Here is a 25,229-nt window from a genome sequence, read left to right as displayed (position 1 = left end):
GAGAATTTCTTTCGAATTCGTATGCTATTTCCAGGGAAGGATGGTAAGGGTCTTCAGGTACAGTAAGAGGTTCACCCCGGCTTAGAGTACATTTTGATGTATCATCGACAAATACCAAATCAAGGGTCCTCCCGAACATGTTAGGAATTATATTTATCTGTTTAAGGCAAAGTTCAGTTATTTCGGCTAAAAATTCGTTGTTGGACAGGTTAGAAGAAATAGGTACAATATTCTGATCAGATATGGTCCATAATACATGCGGGAGATTAAAGTCACCCAGGACTATCATCGAATCAATGGGCTTCATCAATGAATTAACAATTTTGAGCAGGGAAATATGATCCATATACACCGAAGGATCAGAAGATGGTGGGATATAGCAGACCGCGATATAGACACAACCCATTCCGAGATTGATTCTAATGCATTTGAATTCTGTAGAATCAATAATGGGTAAATTAACCTCAGCTGAAGGTACAGAAGAATGTACCGCAAGCAAAACTCCACCTCCAATTCTGTTCAAGCGGTCATTTCTGTATATTTGGTAATCATGGCAAAGAATCTCTGAGTTAAATACATGAGGTTTTAGCCAAGTTTCAGTTAAAGCGATAATGTTGTAATTGCAGTTAAACGATTTCAAATACAATTCAGTTAGTTTAGTGTTTAAACCTCTAACATTTTGATAAAACAAATTTAGGACCGATTTAACATTCAGTTTTTTGATGCAATATTGTTATGTGGAAGTGTAGCAAGATTTGAAATATTAGTATTACGCCTACGTTCGAATTCCCGCACAAAAGCACCGGGCGGCCAAAAAGAATTATTTAATATAGTATCAAAATGTTGTGCGGATACATCAATCCTAAAAGACGAAATATCCCTAGGATAGTTAAAATTGAATTTTCGAACTGTCACGTTTTCAAATTTAAGCTTAGCGATGATGTACGACTTTAGGTCCTCTTCTGTGGTGTCTTTATCAAATCTTGACACAAAAACAGATTTTTTAATAGGGACAACAATAAGATGTTAGACGGCGGTTCGGATTCCGTAGAAGGGTTTTGTGGATCTTGATTATCTTTTGCAGAATATTTTTTTAGGTTTTGTTAAAGAAACCTTGGATGAAGATGGCTGAGCTGGTAAGGGACTTGGATATGCCAGATTTATTAATTCGATAGTTGGGGGTGCTGTAACTACGGGTGGAGGAACTTCAGCAACGGCATTGAGTGACGGAGCACTAGAGGAGGCATTACAATTTCTATGTTGGTTTACGTTAGTTAAGTCATCCGGATATTTGAAAGACTTAAATAAGTTTTCATACTGGATGAATTTCTTAGACAGTGCGTCAATTTCCCTGCCTATTTCAGAGAACCCATCACGAGCCTGTTTGAAAACTTTGAAAAGATCAATCTCAGTTGGTCTACATTTCAAACAGGCCCAACGAACTCCCTTATCACTATCGTTGAGTGCGTCAACCACTCTTGCTGACAAACCGGCACATTTCATATGGGCGAGCCAATCGCAAAGCCAGCATGACACGAAGGGATGGGAATCACTTTTTGTCAAGCAGTTCGCATATAGGCAAGACATTTTAATAAAAATTAAGAGACAGAAAAAAGAAATTAATAAAATAGTGAGAGTAAGTTGATTAATTGAAAAATAGCACAGCGGGTTATAAGAAAAAATAAAAAAACAGTTTGGATGCACTGTATGAGCAGTTTGAGATGCACTGTGATAACACTGAACAAACCGCGCAAACAGCTGTGACACTAAGAAAGAGAAATGAAGTGTGCGCGCAAAATCAAAAATAAAAACAATTACACTATTAAAACTGATGCCTATCAACAGCAACAACACAATGCAATGCAGAAAACACTCGGCAAATCAATTGTATGTAAATAAGTGTGTGTATATGCAAATTAATGAAAAATTAGTTTTTATATTAAATATTTAACTAAAACAACTGAAATTAATTGAATTTCTTTAATTAGCACACTCAATGAATTCACTTCACTACTTATGTCAACAATAAAACTATCTTTAACAATATTAAACAATTTGTTTATCAAAAAAGACAAGAGCACAGATACAAAACAAACTATACAGCTTGACGTTAGCTCTTAACACTAAATATATTATTATTAGAAATTTCCGTAATCATGCCAGCACCAAATTGTTGTTGTAATCCTTTGTTAAAAAAAAGCACAACCATGTTCGCCATGGATTAAGATTAGTGAGTGATAATTGGGGTATTAATTATAAAACGATAATCGGGAAGTATTTGTGTACTACGTGTCGGTTAGAAATAAGTAAAAGAAAAGCAGAACTTCCAAAAACAGGCGAAACGAGCGAATCCGAATATGACGTACCTAACTTATATATTGATGACTCAGAAGGTATGATTGATTATACTATCAAACAGTTCATGGTCATTATAAACACCTATTTACATACATGTATAATTCTCATATAATAGAGGAATACTTCTTCGTATCTCGTATGAAAAGCAAGGAGTCAGGACCAGAAGATACTCTTTCAGACGCAAAAGTAACCGCTGAATTGAACGTCGCTCTGTCTAAGCTTACTAATAGGCAAGAAAAAATGCGTCTACTTACATGTGCTCCGGTTGAATGGTCAGAAGTTCAAAGGTCTAAGAATTTTCCTTGATTTAAATAAATTTTTTTCTGTAATTTATCCATAGCAGTAACGGATGTAAAGCAACAACTGCAGAGAAAAGTTCAGTAAAAATCAACGAGAGCTCTTAATTCTCTTCTTAATCTCAGAATCTTTCGGTAAAAACAAAAAACTTTAAAATCGGCTAAAAATTATGGTCGGCAAAGATTAATGAAGCAAAATATTCGTTTTGTTGATTTGGAATGGAAAGCGCCATATGTATGAGTAGGCGTACAATGCACATATAATCGTAAAGTGTGTGTGAGTATCTCTGATTTATTTCGTTTACAAAAACAAATTCAGAAAAGCTATAAATAGTGATAACAATACTCGCTAGCATGAATTAAATCATACAAAGTGGTAGAGTTTGTTAGAGAATGGCTCCTGATCTTATGTACTTGTCATGTTAACAAAAAACACTACATTGATATCCCCTCGCGATATTTTTATACACAATTACCCAATAAGCAATTAAAGTGCAAGTTCTAAAGCTCAAAGTGTTACATGGTTCTAAAGCAATGCTCACTTGACATTAGGGTAGGCCACAAAAATTACAACCTCAATACATTGTTGGTTGTAATGATACGAAAAATTTGCATAGGACTTTTGGGCCAGCAATCAGACAAACTACAAAACTGCTATTCAAGTTTTTTTTTCTATCTTCAATAGTTAACTTGGAAAATGCAACAAATATGAAAAAATGTCCTTCCAGACGTTGAGCGACATCGGTAGCACACGGTTTAATTTCCGGAACTCCGTTGGCGCCAGCTCAAAGGGGTTGCCAATATCGCTAAGTAAACGTCAGTTCACCTCTCTTGCATTATTTGCAGTTGCGTTCCGCCACAAACTCAAATTCCATTTTTTTGTTAAGAAAAATCACAAAACAAGCGTCTAAATAATAATAATTTCGGTACTTAAGTCAGTAAATACAATTTACCAACTTTCCCGACAACTTAACAATGTCAACAAAGGCCACGATAAATAACCAATTGTCAAATCGAGCTGCGTTTGTTTTGATGAGTTTAGGGTCGAGGAAAAAGTTGTGAATAACAGAATTGTTAAAATTATTGTTAACCTAACTTACCGCTGTCAAATGTTCTTAAAAAAGTTAGTGAGTAGCGCCAGCGCCACAGAACAGGCTTGATGTGACTTGCAAAGCAGATACAATTTTAAGATAGAGATGTTGCAGGGAGGAAAAATAGTGTGAAGCAAGCTCACAAAACTCTAGTAGGTCACATTCACCACTTACCACAGCAGAATTTGTTAAACTACCACTGGCTGTATTTATTATTTAACAATTATTTGTACACTTTTAATTTAGCTAATGTGTTCAGAATTTACATTTTTAAACTCTAAAACTATAATCCGTGTTTATTTTTGTACTTAAGTTATGTTAAAACTTGTGTTAAAGTTTGTGGTGTGGTGGAAGTGACCTACTAGAATTTTGAGAATCTCCGCTGCTTTCCACCGAAGTTCGCGCCTGCAACATCTCCATCTTAAAATTGTCTCTGTTGCAAAGCGTAGTTTTTGTTCCTTGCCAGAGAACTTTACTTTTCAATTGCCTACTCAGTCCAAAGTAGAACTGGTTGGCTATTGACCAACGTGGTATACTTCAAGTGAGCCACAAATGTTTATATTTTATAACAGCATGTCCAGTAGTCGCTCACAAATTAGTACCATCAGTAATTAGAATGTCCAGAAATTAGAACCAACTTTTTCAATACATTACACGATCTGAAATTAGAATCGAAAATTCTAATTTCTGAGCGTATTTTGTTTTTGTTTTGTTGCAAAATAGGTATAAAAAGGGGAATCCCCGATTTATACATGTTACGCTCGGTAGTCGTTGGATGTTCGTCTCGGTTTTGTACAGTTTCTGTGTACAATTCGATACGCGTGCACGTGTTTTGGCTTTGTTTGTTTAAAAGTAAAAGTAATTCGCTGAAACGCCAAACAAACGTAAGAAAAATACTTTTTCCTTGGAAACCAAAGTTCAGATCTTGGAAAAGCTTGGCAAAGGTGTTCAAGGGAAGCAGTTAGCCCTAGAATTAGATGTGGCGCCATCTGCAATCAGCTATATCAAATCGAATAAATCACCAAATTTAAATGCCGTTTCTACCCTGCAAACATCGCTAGTACTCCATGCATGCATGTATGGATCAACCGATTGCTCCAAAATTAACCACAATTCATACAAAAAATACGGTCCAATTAACATTGAGATGTCCTAGGACTGGACCATATACTCCAGCTCCGCATTACATCAGTGTAATCCATGGAGTACCCACAGTCCAATAAACATCGTGCAGTGATTACAATCGTTAAAAACGAGCAATGATCGGCTTACAACATGTTCGTGTAGAAACATGAGTTGGTCCATTGCTGCATTACATTGGAGTATAATGGTAAGTACTCCAGTGGACCACATGATCCAACGATTTTTGCAAGGACATTGACGCTGTGCGCGAACTTATATTGCAAGTTCGTCATACGACTTATCGTGAGATTGAGGCATCCCTGGGCATTAGTATGACGAACATCAATAAGATATTGCATGAACATTTAGCTGTGAAAAAAATTTGTTCGCGTTGGATCCCGCATAATTTGACAAAACCTCAATCCTCAATACCTCAATCGGAGTGGAAAAAGTGCTACGAAAATTGGTTTGAACGCATGCAAAAGTGTATTGATTATCATGGAGAATACTTCGACAATAAAGCCATTTTCGATAATAAATTACTGTTTTTTCATTATTAGGCTCAAAATATAAATAGCAACCCTCGTATACCTCAAGTGCGCCACAAATGTTTATATTTTATAACAGCATATCTTAGAAATCTGGGTTAAGTAGTTGAATAATTGTGATTTTCATTTTAGATTAGCCCAAGTGTTATATAGTTACTGATGGCAGTAATCGCAGTTTACACAAACGCTTGCTGGGTTATAGTTAAATCTAAATCACGTTAAATTGAGATCAGACAGTTGAGATTACATTTGCTCTCAACACCTCTTTTCAAAAGAGTCTTTTATTCATTCGTCGGCTGTGCGTCGCTCAAATAGGGTTTGTTGGTAGCACGCGTAAACGTGAACGTCTATCGTATGCTATTAAACAAACTTATCGTAAAGCAATCAAAATTATGTACCGATAAGTCACAAAAACAAAGGTGTTATAAAATCACTATTACCTATTAATTATTTAGTTTTTTAATGCAACACAGCCCGAGACTGAGAGCAAAATGACAGCAGAAATTGAAATAACAAATCATCATGCATCCCCCGCGGTATTTAGCGCTGAAGAAAATAAACGATCAAAAAATGATGGAGGGGAGGAGGAGGGTGGTACGGATGATGATTGTACATTGGATGGTATATTGGTGCGCAATGGACAATTTGGACGTTTTCAACTTTTAAATTATGTGTTGTTATGCATTCCCATGATCTTTAATGCATTTTTCTCAATTTCTTATGCATTTACGGCAAGTACAGTGGTGCACAGGTGGGTAATTCATTGTTAAGCTCTTGCCTTTTGCTTGTAATGAATAAAAAAAAAATATTATCTACATTGTACAACAAATAATCACAGATGCAATGTGACGCAATGCGATAGTCCAACAAGTGGTTATTATGAGCCATGGCTAAATTATACAATACCCATAAAGGGACCCAGCTACGAGCAATGTACACGTTTTGTTGCCAAAAATAGGCGTGCGCAGAGTTTTGCAACAAAATATACAAATGCATCGAGTGCATTTTGTACGCCTGATTATTTCGATCAAAACACAATGGAAAGATGTACAAATGATTTAAAATTTCGTGATGAAGAGTATACTATCTCTAATGAGGTATCTAAAGGATATATCCAGCTTCGTGATAACCACTAAATAATTACATAAAAAATTACAGTTTTCCATCTTTTGTTCAAATGTATGGATGCTGTCAATGGTCGGTACAGTTAATAATGTTGGACAATTTGTTGGCATACCATTGGGTGGTTTCTTTGCAGATCGGTAAGTAAAGTATGTATATTAGGGTGGGTCGATTTTAGGGCTGTGAATTGCATCCGGATTTTTTAACTATCCGGATAAACCGGATATTCGAATAACCGGATAGCTAAGCAAAAAATTCGGCTATCCGGATACGTAAACGGAAAATCCGGATATTCGTATGTCCGTATTAGAGATATACGCCGCCGATAAACGCCGCCGCCGCCGCCGCCGATTTTGGGCGTTTTTCGTACGCCGCCGCCGAAAGTCAAAAATATCGGCGTGGCGGCGCGGCGTCCGGCGCGTTACTATATTTTCTACTCGTTTAAGACTGTTTAGGCCATTTATTGTTCATGTCGAAAATTGGTCGGATATGGTCGAAAGTGGTATCAACGGATGCCAGTTAAAAGAAACTAATAGCGAAATTTAACTCTTTATAACTATTCAAAAGTTATTTAAAATAACAGGCGCTTTCGATGTCAACTAAACACGGACTTTCCATCACCCAATTCAGCAAGTTATTAAAACAAAATACTAAAAGAAAAGTTATATAATAAATTTGTATGCTCACTTTGCATAATTCAAATAAAATGACCCAAGGCGAAAATGTTTTTAAATTGTCCTCAAGAATAAGCGAAATCAGTGATGCAAAATCCTTTAGTAGGTTCTAGGGGCATAAACACTCCTTTGAAATTATTCTTACCTCATACTTAAGTTGAGGATATATGTACTTATGAGAAGGGTTTGAAAAATCACTAAGTCTTGCATTCAAACATCTGCTGTTTATTTGCGAAGCTATACAATAGCGTATGAAATGTTAATTTTGATTTTCACCCTTCATCCTTCAACACCCAAGTCTCCCGGTTGGACATTTCCTAATGTTGGCGGCCCTATCCAAAACTAATCCCTTGGAGTGAATCACATTGATTATAGCCTATCAACCAAGTTTAAATATCACCTACACGTTACGGCTCCTTTTACAATTGTGAATACGTAGGCACATATATCTACCAGGTGAGGCTTTGTCCTTCGCAAGAACACTCAAAGTGGTGAAGCAAAAGCTTTCCCAAGCCAGTGGAACTAATGACCGTGTGTGATACTACCCTAACGTAGTGGACAGTCGAACAAGTCATCCATAATGAGCTTTTATATCATAAGGCCGGAAAACAGCAGTTAACATCTTTCAACTTAAAATCGGTCGACTTTCATTCTAAATTTGATTTAACGAAGACTATTGAAATCAATGTTGTGAACACAAACGTCTGCAATCTTTGGTCTACATTTTAAAAATTTTATCCAGGGTCCTTGTAAAATTTTAATTATGTAGATGCGCCGAGGATTATACGGATTTTCACTCATGACGCAATGACATCCACTTAGACTGCTTATGATTTCGAGGGCGGCATCTTTGGCCGAATAGTCACTTCCTAACGTTTCAAAGTGTAGCTCGGCAGCATAGCGCGACAAAAGATCCGTTGGAAAGTCTTCGGCGCAACACCTAGAGCTTCTAGGAAAGTGACGTCGACGAAGGTATGAGTTCGAAGTCGCAGTCCTATAGCTTCTGTACTGGCATATGGTGTGAGGAGGCGTGGTAGCGACTGGTGGTAGGGATTCCTACTGTTCGCACATCGGAAATTTTAGCTCTTAAAAACAGCCGAAAAAACTGGAGGCGCCCTGTGCCACGATAGTCATGAGTATTAATAGACCATTCATAGCAACCCTAAGTCGCCTTTATGCGTGACCGCCAAGGAGCCACAAATGATTTAAAGAAATTGTGTTCGCGACGAATATTAGGAGTTAACCCTAGGTGAAACTACGCTTTGCACGAGATATACAGGCAAAAGTGTGACTATTTTATGTATCTCTATTTCTTTTCAGCAGACGCAGCAGTACCAATTCCAAAGACCGGGGTTAGGTTCGAAGCCTCTCTGGAGCATGCGAACGAGGGACAATCCCTTCGCAAGGAGCTACTCCTGAAAATTTGTGAACGGTCTGCGAGATTTTGATGCAAAACCCCCGGATCTCTCCGAAATGGCCAACACGTTGATTTCCTTAAATACATATAAACAAAACCTTTCCTAAATATTATTTTTTTAAATAGAAAAATCAAGCTTTTAAAGTAAGAAAACTGGCGTACGCCGCCGCCGCCGGTATATAATAGAGTTTACGCCGCCGCCGCCGATAAAGTGATCGGCTTAAACCTCTAGTCCGTATGTCCGTATACTTGAATATAAAAATTGAATATGTGCATATCAGAATTGAAGCAAACATCGAAAAATTATTCACAAAATATGTTTGTAGATTATTAAGTTAACGTCAAAAATTAAAAAGCTACAATTTTAAAAACAAGTGAAAATAAGAACAGTGCCATTTGTTTATATTGTGAAAAAAGGCTGTTAATTTATTTAAATGCCCCACGAATTTATTTTTATTAATGCTATATGGTACATCAATTTGTTGCTTGCACTGGATATCCAAAAATACGGTTATTAACCGGATCTTCATAAATCCGGATATCCGGATAGTTCCACATACGAATATTAACCGGATATCCATGCCGTCCGGATTTTATCCGTGTCAACGGATATCCGTATGGATATCCGGATATTCGAATATGCGGATAGTCCCAGCCCTAGTCGATTTGTATGGACGAAATTTAACCGATATTTTTGTTTAGTAGGTCATGAAAAACACCTTAAAAATCAAAGTCGAAAAAAGTCAAAAAAAAATAAATTTCGCAGGCTCGAAAATTATTTTTTTGGGTATGCGTAGTGGAACTTTTTTTCCTGAGCCCAAATCCTATCGAAAAATCGATGGCGCGATATCGGTTAATAAATCGACCAAGTCTAATGTACATACAATGTTAATCACCCGTTGTACGATTCGATTGTTTCTTAGTTTGTCGTGTGTTACTCAAAATACTTCTCCATTGATTACGAAGAGATGTAAAGTCCCAAATTGAACTAGGCATAACTTGGAGGGGTGATTCTGCAGGAAAGACCTCGTACAAAATAACTAGGAATTATTCTAGACATATAGTTGTCGTGGGAGCTCAACGTAAAGGAGAGAGTGAAGGAGGCCTCGACGCAAGTGAAAGAATGCTGTGGTGTACCTAAACTATATCGGTAAGCGATTTTAAAGCATAAAGCCCTTATTTGGTGGACAGCTAAACAAAGAAGAGCTTACCTTAAAAAATTAGACGGGGTATGTAGGCTATCAATGCTAAGCATTACTGAAGCTCTGCGAACAACCCCGACGCCTGCACTGTATGTCATTCTGCATATTCACATGAATATCGGGTGACGAAAAACATAGCGTTAACAACTGCAACGAGGCTCAGCGCCCTAACCTCCATCGGGTTAGGGGGCTTGGAATATATCCGCGGCAGGCGCGGCGCGACTAAAATAGCGAAGTGATTCAGGGGGTGGTGTAGAGCAGCCAGCCAGGGTCTGCAATCCAATTGTCAACCTTCCCTACCCATGGCGAATACTGTGTTTTTAGCAGCCGAGGCTCTGGCGACCCCAAGTTCTTCGTGGAAATAGGGCGTGGGGCGGGATGGTCTAGAAGGTTCAATGTGTTCATATTAAATCGTTCCCGAGATGGTCGGGGTATAGTCACATAGAGGCGGATGGTTGGCGCAAAGGTGCCCAAATGGCAGCCCAGGCGATACATGTGTACACCGATGGTTCAAAAGTAATGAAAAGAGTAGAGTCTGCGGTATACTGCGCTGATCCGAGAATGAACAGAGCCTACTAGCTGCCAAATCGCTGTAATGTTTTTCAAAGCAGCAGAAACACTGGAAGGGAATAGCTTAAGCCGCAGTCGCCTCAACTTTAATATTGACATCCAAGCAGCAATGAAGGCAAAAATCTCGCAAAGCACCACATTCAAAAGTGTGTTAGAGTGTAAGCAATCCCTGGAAAGAATTGGGTCTCAGCACATATATGTAAGAACAGATGTGAATGAAAAAGCGGGTGAGTTAGCTAAACAGGCCTCATTCCCCGAAGCTGGTACCGCACACGTTCCAATAAGAGCGAGATTAGGAGATGGCAAGAGCTGCACATAATCGAGGGGACTGTAGGCTCATAATGCGTATGCTGCCTGGGCACTGCTCTCTGGCGTCACATGCTCTTTAATTAGGCCTTGTCAGTTATAAAAGATGTAGGAAGTGCGAATTATAGTAGGAAACAGTCGTGCACGTTTTGTGCTTGTTCTCTGCATTCGCAAGGCCAATGCTCCAGCTATTAGGAGTGGCACAGCTATCAGATCTAGAAGCAGTAAGGTCTAGTATTTGCCAAGAATGCGGAGTGTTTTGATAACATAGGTCTACGTTTCACGCTCTGTGTTTCCGTTTCACCGTTGAGCAAACTTTTGGTAACACTATGGACTCATTCAGTCTATGTAAGATCCAGACCAGACAATTCCACCTAACCTAACCTAGCCGTGATGCCGACGGCAGGTATCGAAGGAGGTATAATTGATGAGTAGTATGAGCTTTACGCAGATATGAAGATAGTGCAGCGAATAAAAGTTTAAAAGCTTTGCTATCTAGGTCATGTTATGCGAATGGAAGAAGATGCTTCGGCCAAGAAAGTCGACACCGCACTTTTGAAGTAGAGGAAGAGGGAGACCTCCACTGAGTTGGGAGAAGCAGGTGGAGGAAGACGTGAACTTCCTTGTTGGTCACAATTGGCTTCAGTTATCGCGAAACAGGGATAGTTGGCGTGACTTGTTACGAAACGGCCAAAATTGTTTAGGCAGTTAAGCGCCAATTAATGATGATGCCCATCATACTAAGACGTATATTATGATCACTAAGCCGATACTAAGCAGCCATTCGTATGTACGTAAACAAATCAATCATCATGTACACACATACATACAAGGCAGCAGAGAGATACTCACAAACACATTTCATCATCAGCGGAAGTAGTACTCACATATACACACGCATATGGATACAAACTACAAATATACATACATGTATACAGCTGGTTAATAAGCATGAAGTTCACGAAATTACTAGACCTTAGGAGAAATGGGTGAATGAGGCAACAGAGAGTATAAAAGCAACACAAGCTGAGGCATGACTAAGCGGTGTGATTTAAACACGCAATTAGTTGTGAAGTAAGAGTTATTGTGAAGTACTCTCAAAGTAGTCTAATAAAGACTATTTTGCAATATTGAATATTGGAGTTATTTATTGAACAGTTTAGCGATTCGAACGTTAGCAGAAGGTTTGGAATAAGCGGAATTTCACTAAATACGTTACAATATATACTACACTTTTAAAATTAGTTACAAAATTGTTGCTTCACTTGAAATTAAAACGCGACATAACACGAGAGTTTACGCTATTTACATTCATATCCATACCAGAGTTATATATATTGTTTTCTTTATACCCACAGTTTTGGTCGTCGTACAATGTTAGCGGTAGGCGGTTTTCTCAGCGCCATTATGGGAATGTTACGTTCTATATCAACTAATTATTATATGTTCATCGCCTGCGAATTTCTCGATATGGCTGTTGGTAGTACACTTTATCCAACATCATTCTTACTGGCCATCGAATTAGTAGGACCGAGGCGACGCGTTGCTGCAGCTACTATCATAACGATTTTCTATGCGTTGGGGGAAGCACTTTTGGGAGTTTTGGCGCAACAATTTCAAAATTGGCGTCATCTTTTGCGCGTTCTTTATACACCAGCACTTTTACATATAGTTTTTCTCTTAATCTTACCAGAAAGTGTGCGCTGGCTATTGAGTCAAGGTAAGGAGGAAGAGGCGTCACGTTTGTTAAGGCGTGCCGCGCGTATAAATAAACGTGAAATACCCGAGGAGGATTTGAAAGTATTGATAAGTGAAAATCAAGTGAAATTACAACAATCGCATGAAAGTTCATATCCAATAGCGAAGGCTTTAAAGTTGTTTCATTGGCGGATTATGAATTGTTGCCTTTGTTGGTTCACGCATACATTAATAGCATTGGGATTGAGTCTGACTTCGGTAACTTTGGCCGGTAATAAATATGTTAACTTCCAGTTGAATGGTTTGATACAAATACCTGGCTTAATTTTGCCATTACTGATTGTGGATAGAGTTGGTCGACGTTACTCGCTATGCGGTTCGATGCTGATTTGTGCGATTTGTATGGGTGGTACAGCGTTGTTGGGGCGAAGTGAGTCTCTTAATTTTTTCTTCTATTTATAAAATGTGTCTCTTATTTTTTTCTTTTTTTAGAACATGCTACTATTGAGCTGGTGCTCTTTTTAATTGGAAAATTTGCGATCACATGCAGTTTTCAGATTTTATACTTTTTCACCTCAGAAATATTTCCCACCAATGTGCGTAACACTTTGCTGTCGTTTTGTTCTATGGTTGGACGTTTCGGTTCAATGCTGGCACCGCAAGCTCCACTTTTGGTATGCAAATTTGTGTTTTATTGGAAAGGGCTTTCGTTTGTTCATGCCCGTAAAAATTTGTTTATATGTATATACAATACGATTTTGACCGCGTCCAGCAAGATGCGCTAGTCGTTTTTTGTTTTGTTTTTTTTTTTTGCCTGAATGATGCGAGTTAACAGCTTTAAAGGAAGGAAAAGGCCTCTTAACGCCTTAACGCTGAGATAGAAGGGAAATTTTAAAGAAATGTTTCTCATAACAACTCGTGTAATGTTTGCATATTTGCTAGAGTACAACGTAAAACTACAAGGTGGAGTGGTCTAGTTATCGAACAAATTTTTTTTTCGGGTTGTGATAGAAAATGCCTAATCTATAAATCTTATAAAATAAAGTGGCTAAATGTCGTTGTACGCACATCACTTCACACAGAATGCTCCGATTTTAAAACGGTTTTTTGCATTTGAAAGCTCAGCTACGTGAGATGGATATTTTCAATATAATTTGAAGATATATATTATAGGGGCGTGGAAAAATGCCAAAATGTAGAAAAAAATCATAAAATTTTTGTTTACATAGCTATAACTCATAAACGGATGGATGGATTTCTACTTTGCAGTAAAACTTTGAAATATTTACCTTCGTTCTGCATCAAAAAAAAAATATATATGTACTTGATTCCTTTCTTTTATCAGCCTAATTGTTCAAACAAAAGTACCATTTTTACCAAAAAATGCGTGCGTGTGGTTGTTCGCTGTCAACTGTGCGCGCAAATTGCTTTTGAGTGAGGCATGATGCGACACATACGTACATACATTGCATTCGCTGCGTTAGCTTTAGTACAGGGTAATTTTCATACCTATTAGTGACGAGGGTCTCTAGATATAGGCCAAAACGTGGATCAGGGTAACACTATGATGTGTTTTTACATTATGGGTATCAAATTAAAGCTGTTGATGAGTGCTTTAGTACAAGGTAATTTTCATACCTATTAGTGTGTGTAATATGGATGTCAAACGAAAGCTGTTGCTGAGAGTTTTAAAGTAATTTTCATTGTGATATTCGATTTAGTCGCATCAACCTGGCAAAACTGATAAATATGCATGCGAAGCCGAAATAAAGACATGAATTAATATTACCCACATACCTATTTACGAACGTCCTATTCGATTTGCTTAAAATGTGGTATATAAATTAGCCTATATTAGTATTTACGATCCTTTTTTCCGGAAAGTAGACCAGAGACGGGCTGGGACTGGGATTAGTACAAGGACTGGGACTGAGGCTCGGAGTGGGACTGGGACTCGGAATGGGACTGGAACAAAATACATACCACCCTTTGGGACTGGCAATAAGGCATGAAGAAGAATGGGAAAAACTTGAGAGAAGAGAAAAGAGGTAAGGAGGAGAGTGAGAAAAAGATAGAGTGAGACGGAGATAGAGATATACGAAACGAAAAAGACGGAGGGAGGAGGGAATAAAAGGATTAAGAAAAAGTGAGGGGGGACGGGTCTGCTAGTACACCATAAATGCTGCCGTCACAGCAACTATGTGTCCGTGGACTAAAAAACAACCTATTTGGAACCGTCGTTCGCCCCGGAACGGCTTTCGCATAACTTCAGGTTGACGTTTCATATGTCTCGCTTTTTAAAAGTCTTATGTTGTTTCTGCGTCCAGCTCCAGAATTCCAACCTTCGCTAACGCTAAAACTCCATCGCAAAAAACATCTAAAACAGTAACAAGCACGCAGAAAGTATGCAACATTTAATACCATAAGGTCAATAGGAATAACAGCTTAACTCCCATACTTTAACATAGGACTTAGGCGGTTATTCCTTGTCGCCATATGATACTACATTTGCATACTTTTCTGTGTGCTTGTTACTGTTTTAGATATTTTTGGCGATGAACTCCATCTTTAGCGTTAGCGAAGGTTGAAATTCGGGGCAGATCGCGCTTCTTTGCTCTGAGTATGGTTTCTACGAAGTTACTGATTTGTTGCCACTTTTCTGGGCCGGTCAGCATTATTTCTGTAACATTATCGACAGTGATTTCACCGGCCGACTCTTTCCTCGGTTCTACCTCTATCGGGAGTGTTTGAAGAATGTGTGTGCAGCAGTGTCGTTGTTGTTGTTGTTGTAGCGATAAGGTTGCTCCCCGAAGGCGTTGGGGAGTGTTATCGATGTGATGGCCCTTTGCCGGATACAGATCCGGTACGCTCCGGTAAGACAGCACATTTCGGGAACAATTTATATGGCCACGTTAAACCTTCAGGCCATCCCTCCCTCTCCACCCCAAGTTCCACGAGGAGCTTGGGATCGCCAGAGCCTCGTCTGTTAGTGAAACAGGATTCGCCGCGGATAGGTGAGATTGACAATTGGGTTTGGAGAAGCTATATATTGCGCTGGCAACCTGAAGGGTTACGCTACACAGCTTCTTGAATCTGGTATTTTAGTCGCCTCTTACGACAGGCATACCTACTGCGGATATATTCTGACCCCCCTAACCCGCTGGGGGCAGCAGTGTCCTCGTGTGCATCGCTGTAAACGCACTTGAGATGAGCTTTTTTGTCCTGTGCAAATATAGCGCAGTAACTTATCTCGCCCAAGCTTCTGGTGCTCCATGCTTTAATTGTTATTAGTTTCGCTACATATCTGTCTCGTTGTTCATTTTCCCATCGTTTTTGCCACAACCTAAACGTTTTTTCCTTAGATTTTATGCTAACGAATTCATGCGCTCTTGATCCGTCCGCTTTTTGGTTTTCCATAAACTTGTTCTTTCCAGCGCTACTAGGTCGATGGAGATTGTTGCGCGAATCACTTATACAACTGGTCCTGATACAGTGCGATAAGCGGAGGATACTCTAGTGTTGCTGTTCGCTGTACAGCTTACAACGAATTAGCTGTTGTTTTTTTTTTTTACTGCCAGGTGGAGTCCAGACGAGTCCAGCCACTCCTTTGTGGCCAGCATGACTCGATTTAGCTTTAGGTGTGCTTCTTCTGTATTTCGGGCGGTATTGGCTGCAGCAATAATGTCTGCGTATCATTAAGCATTTCAAGACTGAAAATTTCATCGTAACTGGCGTTCCACAGGTCAGTACCAAAAATTGAACCCTGTGCTGCATCACATGTGATTTTCACACTTCGCGGACCCAAACGAAGCTTCGAATGACGCGCTGTAGGTAGCATGATATTTGGAACCGCTGCTGTAAAGCGGACAGCATGGCTGCCCATCTCGCGTTGTTGAACGCGTTTTGAACGTCTAAGACTGCAAGGAGAACAACTCGCTTGGATTTAGCATTACCCCGCTATGCTGTTTCTACGCTTTTAAGGAAGGACATCTTCAATTGCGCCTAAAATGCATTTTCCGGACATGAAGCCATGCTGCCTGGGTGATAGCTCTCCAGTTTGTTCTACGGCTCGGACATTAAAATGCCACATAAAAACTGGATGTCTTGAGTTTATGCTCGGGGACTGAGTTTTCGCCAGGGACAAAATTGTTTTCATAATTTCTTCTTCAACTCTGGTCATTGCCGAGATATTTGATTTTGAGAGAATTCCTTTAAAATCCACCTGAAGCCAAATATTTTGCAAAGATTTCGAAAGTACAAAGCTGCGTAGCGCAGAGAGCTAAGAAAACTTGTCTTAGGTTAGGTTAGGTTGAACTAGCCGGTCAATAAAGACCTCACATACACTGAATGTGTCCATAGTGTTACCAGAATATGTTTGACGACCAAACGGAAGAACCACAATCAGGTGCCAGGACATATGTTCTAGAATAACTCCGTCCTCTTGGCATATACTAGCAGTTTTCTACGACCCAGCTTAATTGCTTCCCCGAGAGCAACTCTGCCACCCCTAATAGCTGGAGCCTTGACCTGGCGGGCGCAGGACACGAACACAGAACGTGAATGAGAGGGCTGTTAGAGGCGTTGGTTCCACAATACAGTTGAAGAGATGGTTGGTGTCATGCGGGGACACGTTACAAGCAGGACATATGTTTTTCATGTCTGGGTTGATTCTGGATAGGTAAGAGTTTAACCTGTTACAGTATCCAGATAGAAGTTGAGCTTGAGTGACTCGCGTTTCCCTAGGGAGTGTACGTTGCTCTTCTGCAAGTTTAGGGTATTGTTGTTTGAGTACAGGATTCACCGGGCAATTCCTGGCATAGAGGTCCGACGCCTGTTTGTGGAGTTCACTGAGGACCTGCTTGTGTTTTTTGGCTTCACAGGGCTGTGTTCTCAGGTGCCGTATTTCCTCATAATGCTTACGGAGATGACTTCTTAAGCACCTGGGCGGTGTTGGCTCATCAATCAGATGTCTGTTGGGATGCCCATGTTTCTGGGTATTGTTGTTGTTGTAGCGATAAGGTTTCTCCCCGAAGGCTTTGGGGAGTGTTATCGATGTGATGGTCCTTTGCCGGATACAGATCCGGTACGCTCCGGTAACACAGCACCATTAAGGTGCTAGCCCGACCATCTCGGGACGATTTATATGGCCACATTAAACCTTCAGGCCACCCCCCCCCCCCCTCAAGTTCCATGAGGAGCTTGGGGTCGCCAGAGCCTCGTCTGTTAGTGAAACAGGATTCGCCACGGATGGGTGAGGTTGAAAATTGGGTTTGGAGAATCTATATATTGCGCTGGCAACATGAAAGGGTTGCGCTACACAGCCCTTTGAATCTGGTATTTTAGTCGTCTCTTACGACAGGCATACCTACCGCGGGTATATTCTGACCCCCTAACTCGCTGGGTAGGTATTCAACAGTAACTGCTTGGTTAGCACTTCATTTCTCTCCCTAATGGGGAGTATTCTCGCCTCATGTAGATGAAGTTCTGGGGACATAAGAAGACAATCCGTGGCGGTTCTGAGGGCAGTATTTTGGCAGGCCTGTAGCTTCTTCCAGTGAGAAGTCTTTAGTTTCCTTGGACTCCTGTTAGAGGATATTGATGGCTCCTCATGGAACTTGGGGTGGGGAGGGAGGGGTGGCCTGAAGGTTTAATGTAGCCTCATAAATCCTTCCCGAGATGGTTGGGCTAGCACCTTAATGGTGCTGTGTTACCGGAGCGTACCAGATCTGTATCCGTGAAAGGACCATCACATCGATAACACTCACCAAAGCCTTCTGGGAGCAACCTTATCGCTACCTCAACAACAACAACAACAACAACGACCGGTTAATGAATGGTAATAGCGTGAAGATGGAAATTATTTTTCAGTACCGCGCTTAAGAAATACAGATACTTTTTCTGTAAACAATTTATTTTTTAATATTTTTTTACAGGCCAATTATTATGAGTTTGCACCACAAATACTTTTCGCCAGCTTCGCTTTCTTAAGCGGCACATTAACTCTATTATTTCCAGAAACAACAGACAAGGTGCTACCAACAACGCTACATGATGCTAAACACTTGAGTGATAAAAAACAAAAAAATTCTACAAATAATATTGAATGTTTCTAATTGTGTACTGTACTAGAAAAGTGTTTTTGGAAAGCGTAGAAAACTCTTTTTGAATTCTTAAAAGACATGAACAACGTTAGGTACTTAGATTTATACTGTTTTGAAATTTGGGTTCTATGCAACAAATTATGAAATTAAGACGAAAATTTCTATGTACATAAATGGTTAAAGCATGCCAATTTTGAATGGGTTGTTAATGGGCATTTAGGTGTAGTTAGTTTATGTATCCAAAAAATAATTATATCTATGTAGGAAAGCTAAAATGTGTAGTTACATTAGTTGCGTATAGTTACATATTTATTTCCGTTTTTTATTAATACAAAAAATTATGCATTAAAGAAAATATATCAAGAATATGGTCAAAAAGACCATAAACTAGATTTGAAAGAACTTTTTCAATTATATCTTAGGAAGCTCTAAACCCAACAAAAATCGTTACTGCCTTTCAAAACATCTAGTCCCATGCGATGGCATACAAGTTGTTGTTGTGTGGGGCTTCGCCCCATTCAATAGGTGCAACCTCTGTTGTTGTTGTTGTAACGATAAGGTTGCTCCCCGAAGGCTTTGGGGAGTGTTATCGATGTGATGGTCCTTTGCCGGATACAAATCCGGTACGCTCCGGTACCATAGCACCATTAAGGTGCTAGTCCGACCATCTCGGGAACGATTTATGTGGCCACATTAAACCTTCAGGCCATTTCCTTCCTCCCTACCCCCAAGATCCATGAGGAGCTTGGGGTCGCCAGAGCCTCGTCTGTTAGTGAAACAGGATTCGCCGCGGACAGGTGAGGTTGAGAATTGGGTTTGGAGAACCTATATATTGCGCTGGCAACCTGAAAGGTTGCGCTACACAGCCCCTTGAATCTGGTATTTTAGTCGCCTCTTACGACAGGCATACCTACCGCGGGTATATTCTGATCCCCTAACCCGCTGGGGTAGGTGCGACCACTCACTAATTGTCATCAACATCCTGCTACAACAACAACAACAACAAAATCCTCTAACGGGAGTACAAGGCAACTAGCAGTTTCAACAGTATTGGACCATGGAAAAGTTGATGTTAGAGGCGTAGGTTCAACATTACAATTGAAAAGATGGTTGGTGTCATGTGGGGACACATCGCATGCAGGACATACATACAATACGTATGTCGGGGTTGATTCTGAATAAGTAAGAGTTTAACCTGTTACAGTATCCAGAACGAAGTTGGATTAGAGTGACTTGTTTCTCTCTTGGTAGCCTAAGAAAGCAGGACGGGGTTCACCGGCCGCGATATTGCGAAGGTGTTTATCGATTCTGTGTGGATTAGGCTTAAGGCCTCTAGTTTTGTAGAAGTGGTGTGGAAGTAGAGCGCTCAGTACTTTTCGCTCTGACTCTGATTACTTATTTCGATTAAATAAAAATAAAAAAATAAATATAAGGCGCGATAACCGCCGAAGAGATCTAAGGCAGAGATTCTCTTCCAATTTGCGTCGTGCTCCTCTTGATTTTCCATACAAATTGGCCGGACGGGACCTACATGTGCTATGCCGACTCCGAACGGCATCTGCAAGGCAGATGAGTTGTCACTGAGAGCTTTTCATGGCAGTAATACATCCGGAGCGCTTGCCAAACACTGCCGAGGGGCGACCCCCCTTAGAAAAATTTTCTTCTCATTGAAAAACCTTATTTCTAAAATTTTGATGTTGCTTTGCCCGGGGTGTGAACCCAGGGCATACGGTGTGGTAGGCGGAGCACGCTACTATCACACCACGGTGGCCGCCATTATTTCGATTAATCTTATTAAATTATACTTATTTATATTATTTCTCGTCCCTTAGAGAGTTTACTTAGAAAGACAGAGCATTTTATTCCAGTTCCGAAATCTACTGTAATACATAAAGAAGTGTTTTATTTATGATGTTACGTACATACCCGATTTCATATGTATAATACATCCCCTTTTAGTATTCAGCATAAGCCATTGAAGAAAGTATGTACTTTCGATTTTATTGCTCAACTGGAAGGATTGGAGGGGTAGGTTTGTTAATTTTTTTATTTCGTTTTTATTATGTTCTAATTTTATTATCACTTGGCGACTCCGTACGCTTAAATACTACTTGAAAGTTTTCTGTAACAACGTAATCATCTTTGAATATCACTAACAAATTTAATTCGAATTCTATAAAACAATAAAATAGAAATTAGTAGCTATAACAAAAAACTTCAACCTTTCTCATTCTTACCAATTTTAAAATTTTTCGTTACCAATGTTGGACACGTGAATAGTCGTGGTAGTATCATATAAATAGGTATTTCTAATTTCGGACAAACATTACCATCAGCAATATGAATTGTTTGAATTTCAGTGGCATCCTTGGAATAACCTTCTGCACAGCCGCATGTCTCCACACGCACTAATTGCAACTCAATAGATTTAATAGCCACTTCTGTATGCTGTACAGTTAACTGAAAGTAGAAAAACAGAAATATTTGCATTATATACAGTATATATTGTGGCGAATATTGGAAGTTTCGATACGTCAGATGCCACTGAAAGACAAAACATATACACACATATGCATAAAAGGCCACACTGAGATTGCATTAGAGTTCAGACAGCATTGCATATGTGTACATGTAAACAGTAGCTGAAATCGCAGTTATTACTCCCACATATACACCCACATAGTACCTAGAAGACAGTGAATATGATATACATAAATGATAAATAACTTAGCAACTATTAGAGAAGGTTGTTTATTGAAATATGTAAAAAGGCAACTGAGAGTATAAAAGCAGCGCAAGCGAGTAGTTCAATTGGAAGTACTACTGCCATAATAGTGTTGTAAATAAAGAATATATTGGTGTACTGAATATATGAGTTATTTATTGGACAGTTCAGCGATTCGAATAGAAAATAATCAAGAGTTTCCTAAATGATTTCACAATATTTTGCACTTTTCTCTTTTCACAAATGAAATTCGTTTAGTGGACTGGGGAAAACATTATTATCCCATATATTCACAACTAGCCTAGATCCACGGCTCCACCATTTATTCCGCAATATTGAAAGCGATCTTGCGAAAAATTGGAGATGTTTTGGTATTATAGGAAAGAATATAATTCATCAACTATGCGAAATATTAGGTTCCTGCAAATACTTACCTGGCCAGTTAGTGGACGTGTAACGCAACATTCGGTTTGATCAAGTTTACCCGTTATTAAAAATCTTGGCATTGCTACACGTTCCTTAGTATGTTTCTGTATAGTCTCCGGGCTTATGCTGAAATTTACTTCGCTCGCTTTAAGTGCTTTGGCATCCACCACAGTTGGCTTATTTTGTATGCAAAATTGTTGTATCTTTTGTAATGATTTAGCTAAAAAGCTACGTTTCACATCACAACGCAATTGATAGTTAATATTAATGAAAACACCATGATATGTTTCGTAGAGTATGCGCGGTTCTTTTTTGCATACCAGCGGCAACTCGAAATGGAAATCAGAATTTCCGGCAGTTAATTTACCGGGCGCATCCAGTTCAAGTGTATTATTGAGCAGAGTTATAGGTTTCACAGAATTATAAAAAGCATCAAAAAGTCCAACATTTTTTGTACTTAATTGTAAATTGACTACGCCCTCCATTGTTAATATGATGCCATCGTGTTTCGCCTCAGCTGGGCAATTGAAGTGCACACTACCCTTTAACAGTTCCTGTCAATTTTGGATTTGAAATTTTATACATTTTCACAATAACGGTTTATCTGCAATACTTACTCCTTCGTGATATATTTTATTCTCTTTATTTAATCTAATTTCGAAATTTATAGCACTCATTTTATTTCCTGTTGCAATTTTTTAGCGCTTGAAGCGAAAGTCCCAGCTGTTCTTATTCTTGCTGTTTGTTGTTGATCACAATTTGTTTACAACGCATCTCAAACTGTTTCGTTTGAGTTGGTATATGTTAATCGATTTTTGTGACAAAAAGGAACCATCCCAAAATCAATCAGCCCGATTCCAAACGAAAATTCCGTACGAGTTTTTACCTTCTCCCTTTCCTCGTATTCTAAATAAAAATTTCTTGTGAGTTTTTTCACTTCTCCCTTTCCTCCTATTCTGAACAATGTTCGAAAAATCGGAAACCGGTTATAGGATAAAAGTACGTATTATGAATTTGAGGGAGAGGGAGATTTCCCTGCCATTTCATAGGAGTTTTTTCACTAGTTAAATTGAGGGGAATGGATTAAAATAGTTAAAGGAAATTGGTTCTTTTAAGAAAAAACACTTATTTGTACAAATTTGTGCTAAAATCTGTATTTACATTCTACCACAATATTCTCACTGTTAATACAACAACAACAACCACAATATTCATTATTTTAAGTCGAAAAGTATATCATAAGCAACGGAAGAGCTCTTCGTATATTTGATGCAGCCATCCAGAAATTGCGCAAGGATGTTTTAAGAAGGCTTAAATAGATTTTGGCATATGGCGAAAGACGAACTCAACTCGACTTGGCCGCCAGAAAATTGCTTTGCAGAATGAATGCATGCAACTCCGGCGGATTTTTGTTATCCCACCGTCTTCTTCTTCTTCTTATGCTCCTCTGTTAATGTTTCTGTGGCACCAATTCATTACTCATTCCCGTGAATTCCACATGAAATACAATAATGTGCATTGTTTATACCTTATTTCTTAATTTCAAACAAATTCGCAACAATAATTAAACTTTTCAATTTTTTAAACAAAATAAGAAATGCGCAACGACATCGAAAATTCGAAATTCCTATTCCCCAATTATTCTTCTCCCTAGGAGAAAGAATTGGAGGAATTTTTCCGCGGGAATAAAAAAATCCGCGAGAATATTTAGAATTGGTCTGTATACCTTAGCTCACAACTGCTAAATTACGTCTAAAAATATGTGAGGGGGTGTTAAAAGACACATTTTAGAGCCCAGACCACAAATCCGAAAACGGGAATTAGAAATTTCATGTAAAACGAAATCATAAAAATTGCAACTACTATATAAAAATTTTTGGATGCATTTCACCAGCCGACCCGTCTTCTAGACATTCAGCGCGTTAGGGCGCTTAGAATATACATACCTGAAGCGCTAAAATACCCAAATGTTTGAAGGGGTTTTTGAGCGTAACCCTTTCAAAGGGTTGCCAGTGTATTTTACAGCTTCTCCAGCCCAATTGTCAACTTCAACTACCCCTGACGAATAGAACTAAGAGGTGGTTCAATGTGGCGTATCAAATCGTTTCCGAGATGGTTGGGCTTGTACCTTAATTTTCCTTGGTACCGGAACGCAGTGAACCCGGCAAAGGACTATCAACATCGATAACACTCCTCAAAACCTTGGGAGAGTGTTCCATCAAGAACAACAATCGCTTTTCTAGACTTTTACCGTAAAAATTAAAAAAAAAAAAAAAAAACAAGTAAGGATGGGACTATCTTCGGCTGTGCCGAAAACTTCATACCTTTCATCAATGGGGCTGAACACTAATTTTATCCCATTCGTTACCTCCAAATAATCGGGGGTATAAGATAAGAAATATGATGAGATAAGATAAGAATAGATGTTCATACCTAAGCGATTTTTAAGATAAATATAAAATAGAAAAATAGGTAGGTAGTTTGTGTGAGGATGCAAAGTTTCACGTTTTTTCTGGTCTGCATGTAAAAACTATGACCACGAAACACTTATTTCAACAATATATGAGGTAAGCATAAGTTTGTGATGAAATTTGATGCTTCTAGCCGTAAAAAAGGGGCAAAAATGATAGTTTACATGAGGTATATACTATACATACCACCGATCTCTATGACTTTTTAAGACAACAATATACGCTACATACGTAAGCAATTGGTGAAATTTGAAGCTTCTAGCTGTTAAAACGGGGCTGAAATTGCCAATAATTTGCGTTTTAACAGCTAGAAGCTTCAAATTTCACCAATTGCTTACGTATATAGCGTATATTCGCAATTTCAGCCCCGTTTTAACAGCTAGAAGCTTCAAATTTCACCAATTGCTTACGTATATAGCGTATATTGTTGTCTTAAAAAGTCATAGAGATCGGTGGTATATATAGTATATACCTCATGTAAACTGTCATTTTTGCCCCTTTATACTATATACGTCACCATATATATACTATATGTACTTGAGGGACTAGTTTGCATACAAACCGACAGACGGACAGACGGACATGGCTAAATCAACCCAGCTCTTCACCCTGATTATTTCGGTATACTTAATGGTGCGTCTATCTATTTTCGTTTAAGGACCTACAATTTTGGGATTCGTGAAGAAATTAATATACCATTTCATTCTCATGAAAGTTATAAAAAAATTTTGAGAGCTTAAGGGCCAGATAATGGTGACATATCTACCAGATAAAACAGCTGATCGAACCAACCATATTGAAATCAATACAATCGATTAATGGTGCCATACCATAACGCTAATACCATAACCATACCATAGCCAACCAATTGGTTTTTGGTTTTCGCCATATCCATATCCTAAAAATATTTGAGTTGGAGAATTTATTAACTTTTTGTAGATTTTATTTATTGTTTTGTTTGTAAATTGTCGAGCTCGAGGCCATACAATATTAAATAACAAACAAAGAAAACTGTTTATTTGTATATGTTATATATTGTCGTTTTTTATTTATCGATATTTCGACTTCAATTAGAAGTCATCTTCACCACTAGGAATACAAA

General features: G+C 38.8%; 3 protein-coding genes across 7 annotated transcripts in view; 1 reads left to right on the top strand and 2 right to left on the bottom strand.

The window, feature by feature from the left end:
• Positions 1-20,555, bottom strand: part of Trl (Trithorax-like) — a 291,079-nt gene extending 270,524 nt beyond the window's left edge. The window contains exon 1 of the mRNA XM_067790909.1: positions 20,432-20,555. The gene's annotated coding sequence lies outside the window, so the exon portion shown is untranslated. The remainder of the gene's footprint in view (positions 1-20,431) is intronic.
• On the top strand, positions 1,751-25,146 carry LOC137253626 (organic cation transporter protein-like). 5 transcript variants are annotated; one of them, XM_067790904.1, is made up of 9 exons: positions 2,182-2,393; positions 2,474-2,630; positions 2,699-2,931; positions 5,889-6,166; positions 6,254-6,512; positions 6,574-6,677; positions 12,065-12,834; positions 12,897-13,078; positions 18,338-20,670. In XM_067790904.1, exons 4-9 carry the CDS (start codon positions 5,907-5,909, stop codon positions 18,515-18,517), a joined length of 1,755 nt encoding a protein of 584 aa, XP_067647005.1. In that variant the 5' UTR covers positions 2,182-2,393; positions 2,474-2,630; positions 2,699-2,931; positions 5,889-5,906; the 3' UTR covers positions 18,518-20,670. The 5 variants fall into 5 exon arrangements, with proteins under 5 accessions (XP_067647003.1, XP_067647006.1, XP_067647002.1 ...); XM_067790903.1 differs by having other exon boundaries at positions 5,871-6,166; XM_067790902.1 differs by lacking the exons at positions 2,182-2,393; positions 2,474-2,630; positions 2,699-2,931; positions 18,338-20,670 and adding exons at positions 1,751-1,887; positions 14,126-18,017.
• On the bottom strand, positions 20,535-22,426 carry LOC137253629 (vacuolar protein sorting-associated protein 26C). The gene is made up of 4 exons (XM_067790918.1): positions 22,274-22,426; positions 21,665-22,210; positions 20,743-20,965; positions 20,535-20,678 (listed from the first exon to the last, which is right to left on the bottom strand). Exons 1-4 carry the CDS (start codon positions 22,331-22,333, stop codon positions 20,566-20,568), a joined length of 942 nt encoding a protein of 313 aa, XP_067647019.1. The 5' UTR covers positions 22,334-22,426; the 3' UTR covers positions 20,535-20,565.
• Positions 25,147-25,229: the final 83 nt, after the last annotated feature.

The sequence above is a fragment of the Eurosta solidaginis genome, chromosome 5, assembly GCF_040869045.1.
Source record: "Eurosta solidaginis isolate ZX-2024a chromosome 5, ASM4086904v1, whole genome shotgun sequence".
Taxonomy (NCBI): Eukaryota; Metazoa; Arthropoda; class Insecta; order Diptera; family Tephritidae; genus Eurosta; species Eurosta solidaginis.
Note: the sequence above shows the minus strand (reverse complement) of the source record. Positions and strands in the feature narration are given on the sequence as shown.

What these genes read in the sequence shown, in the direction of transcription:
- LOC137253626 (XM_067790901.1), top strand. Translation starts at nt 1,780, where the DNA reads ATGAAGTGTGCGCGCAAAATCAAAAATAAAAACAATTACACTATTAAA. An exon ending in AGTATACTATCTCTAATGAG is followed by an intron (nt 6,513 to 6,573) that starts GTATCTAAAGGA and finishes AAAAAATTACAG; the next exon opens with TTTTCCATCTTTTGTTCAAA. An exon ending in TACAGCGTTGTTGGGGCGAA is followed by an intron (nt 12,835 to 12,896) that starts GTGAGTCTCTTA and finishes TTCTTTTTTTAG; the next exon opens with AACATGCTACTATTGAGCTG.
- LOC137253629 (XM_067790918.1), bottom strand. Translation starts at nt 22,333, where the DNA reads ATGAGTGCTATAAATTTCGAAATTAGATTAAATAAAGAGAATAAAATA. An exon ending in ATAAAATATATCACGAAGGA is followed by an intron (nt 22,211 to 22,273) that starts GTAAGTATTGCA and finishes CAAAATTGACAG; the next exon opens with GAACTGTTAAAGGGTAGTGT. An exon ending in AACGAAAAATTTTAAAATTG is followed by an intron (nt 20,679 to 20,742) that starts GTAAGAATGAGA and finishes ATTGTTTTATAG; the next exon opens with AATTCGAATTAAATTTGTTA.